General features: G+C 46.5%; 1 protein-coding gene across 1 annotated transcript; it reads right to left on the reverse strand.

The window, feature by feature from the left end:
* Positions 1–792: 792 nt before the first annotated feature.
* LOC124661596 (acyl-coenzyme A thioesterase 13-like) lies at positions 793–2,259 on the reverse strand. Its single transcript, XM_047199476.1, has 3 exons — positions 2,074–2,259; positions 1,849–1,989; positions 793–979 (listed from the first exon to the last, which is right to left on the reverse strand). The coding sequence occupies exons 1-3, from the start codon at positions 2,257–2,259 to the stop codon at positions 821–823; spliced, it is 486 nt and encodes a 161-aa protein (XP_047055432.1). The 3' UTR covers positions 793–820.
* Between the last annotated feature and the right edge of the window lie 437 nt (positions 2,260–2,696).

Below are 2,696 nucleotides of genomic sequence, written 5' to 3' on the forward strand. Positions count from 1 at the left end.
TCTATTTTTAGTATGTAGGTTCACTTCTTTTAGTATGTATCTAGTTTATTTTAAAAGGATCTACAACATCTTTTATTACTGCACAGAGGGGAACCAATGAAGCTACGGATGTGGATGCTTGAATCATGATCACTCGAGCTAATGGTTGATTGAAACCCTAGTTCCAGTGAATTAATTGTTTTTCATGACGAAAAATTAGGCCCGTCGAGCTAATGCTGATCACTCGAGGAATTGAACACAGCTAAGGGTGTTCATCAAAGAACCCGTCAAAATCGGCGTAATGCCTAATGGAGGTGATTGGTTAGTTTTTTTTAAATGACTTGCAGAACTGTAGCCCGTTTAAGACGGTGTAAAGAAACCAGTGATGAACACCACTGAATACAGCACAAGAAGTTTATGATCGCTTGCTTTCTTGAGCTCCTTTTGGTCTGACGTGGTCATCGACTGCCGGTCGATCGCCTCCATCTCACATGTCTCCTTCTTCCGGACCTTCATCGTCACCGCCGTCATCCTCCCTTTCCGGACAACCACCCTCCCATCCATGTCCACTTCGTCCAAAAAATATTTCAGCAAGTTCTCACCTCAGCTTTGTAAAAAACACTTGCACAAGCTAGAATGAAAAGATGCAACTAAAACAAGAATTCTGCAACTTCAGAAAATGTGACTTGAATGAAACTGAAAAACGTCTGAAGTGGAATGCTATCATGTGGAGTTAATGCTTAGTTTGGGCCATGATGAGAATGTGCCCTTAATGCTGGGTGTGCTGCGGCTCAAAATGTCATAGCATTAGTTTGTTCGGGAATATAGCGCAACAAGTTTATCATAGCTTGCTTCCTTGAGCTCCCTTTGGTCTAGACGTGGTCATCCACTGCCGCCCAATCGCCACCAGCTCGCCAGTGTCCTTCTTGCGGACTTCCGTCGTCACCGCCGTCATCCTCCCTTTCCGGTCGACCACCCTCCCATCCATCTCCACTTCGTCCTAAAATCATTGCAGCAAGTTTTTTTTACTTTAGCTTTGTGAAAGAAAAAAATGCACACGGGAGAAGGGAAAAAATGCAGCTAAAACCTGAGTTTCTGCAACTTCAGAAACTGTGACCTGATGGAAACTGAAAAGTGTATGAAATGGAATGCTGGAATGAGAAGCAATGCTTAGTTTGGGCCATGACGAGAATGAGCCCTGAAAGCTCGGTGTGCCTCGGCTGAAAATGTCACACCCTTAATTTGTTCGGGAATATCCCCTTTAGGGTAACATAACCGCTGCACTGCATTGTGTTCCATTAACGGAAGAGGAAACAATACTATGCAAGCCCTGGTAGAGAAACCACCATTGCATTGTATGTTGCCTAACTATTCAAAGAAGAAAAAAGTTACGAAATGTCTCAAGAAAAGCATCTATGAATGGATACTCTACTCCGACTTTACAAAGCACACGATCAGAGGGAATAACTAACCAAATGCTTGAGCCCAAAAAGCAGCTTTCGAGGAAACACCAAGCACGCCTAATCCAGTTTTATATGAGATAATTTAATCCATGGACCACACAACCTAATCGCTGCCGTAACAGTGCGAAATAAGTAATCCACTTTCTGATAGTATTTTATTCGAGGAGCAATTCCGTCAGAATTTAGAGGTATTCCCCTAGATTATGCATAAACATCCCTCATAATCTAATTAACAGTTTAGCACTTTCTAGTCCTGACTCCTTGCCAACCTAGATTATCGATGGGATAGAATGATGAAATTGGTTCGTTGCTATCAACATAACGATCGCAAGAATACATTTTTACCCAAATATACAAACGATTTTTTTTGTTGCCTTTGGAGGAGGAACAGGGCAAGAGAACGCACATGGTGCTTGGCTGGTGCGAAGTAGGAGATGTCGTAATGGACGGAGACCTTGATGATGCCCTCCACCGACATGATCGCCGCCGCGCAGACGTCGTCCATCGCCGCAGCGATCGCCCCCGCGTGCCAATTCCCCTCCGCGTCCTGCACACACGCAAAGTAGAATCAATTGGAACCCAGCATCCAGCAAGAGGAAATCGATTCAGAGACAGGTGAGGGCGTGCGGACGGTGAGGTGGGCGGGCACGCGGAGCGAGCAGAGGGCGCGGCCGCGCTCGGCGAGGGCCACGCGCACGCCGGACAGCGGCAGAGCGTTGAACGCCCTGCGGCCGTCGCCCTTCCCGATGGCGCCGGCGTCCTCGAGCCACTTGCGGGCCGCGGCCGCCATCCACGCCGGCGGCGTCGGGTCGCCCATGCACGCGCCGTGCGGGCGCAGCGTGCGTCGGCGGCGTGCGCGGTGGTGTCGTGGAGGAGCGGGCTTGGTTTGAGTCGACGACAGGGTAGACGAAATTTCCAGGGTAGACCGACGACGACGGGGGTGTTTGTGTGCTCTGCTTCCGTCGATTTCTCGTCAAACTATTCTAAGTTTGATTGAAGGGTACGGCATTAATTTGAATTTTCAAATTCTTAGTAAATTTTCTATACAATATCTTATTCATAGAATCCAGTTCTAGAGCAGTTTTTTCTAAGTTTGTTTTTACACTATATATTAAAAAAAATATACTCTACCCATTCAATTATCACTGAAAATTTTCTTTTCAAATTTTGTAATTTGAATGATTTTTCGGAAGGGCGTGCCTAGGTCTTGGTGGACTGAGATATCCTTACGTCTCAGTCCACCGCCCGTTGCAT

Source organism: Lolium rigidum, chromosome 6, assembly GCF_022539505.1.
Source record: "Lolium rigidum isolate FL_2022 chromosome 6, APGP_CSIRO_Lrig_0.1, whole genome shotgun sequence".
In the NCBI taxonomy this organism is placed as follows: Eukaryota; Viridiplantae; Streptophyta; class Magnoliopsida; order Poales; family Poaceae; genus Lolium; species Lolium rigidum.

What these genes read in the sequence shown, in the direction of transcription:
- LOC124661596 (XM_047199476.1), bottom strand. Translation starts at nt 2,259, where the DNA reads ATGGGCGACCCGACGCCGCCGGCGTGGATGGCGGCCGCGGCCCGCAAG. An exon ending in GCGTGCCCGCCCACCTCACC is followed by an intron (nt 1,990 to 2,073) that starts GTCCGCACGCCC and finishes GCGTGTGTGCAG; the next exon opens with GACGCGGAGGGGAATTGGCA. An exon ending in TCGCACCAGCCAAGCACCAT is followed by an intron (nt 980 to 1,848) that starts GTGCGTTCTCTT and finishes CAATGATTTTAG; the next exon opens with GACGAAGTGGAGATGGATGG.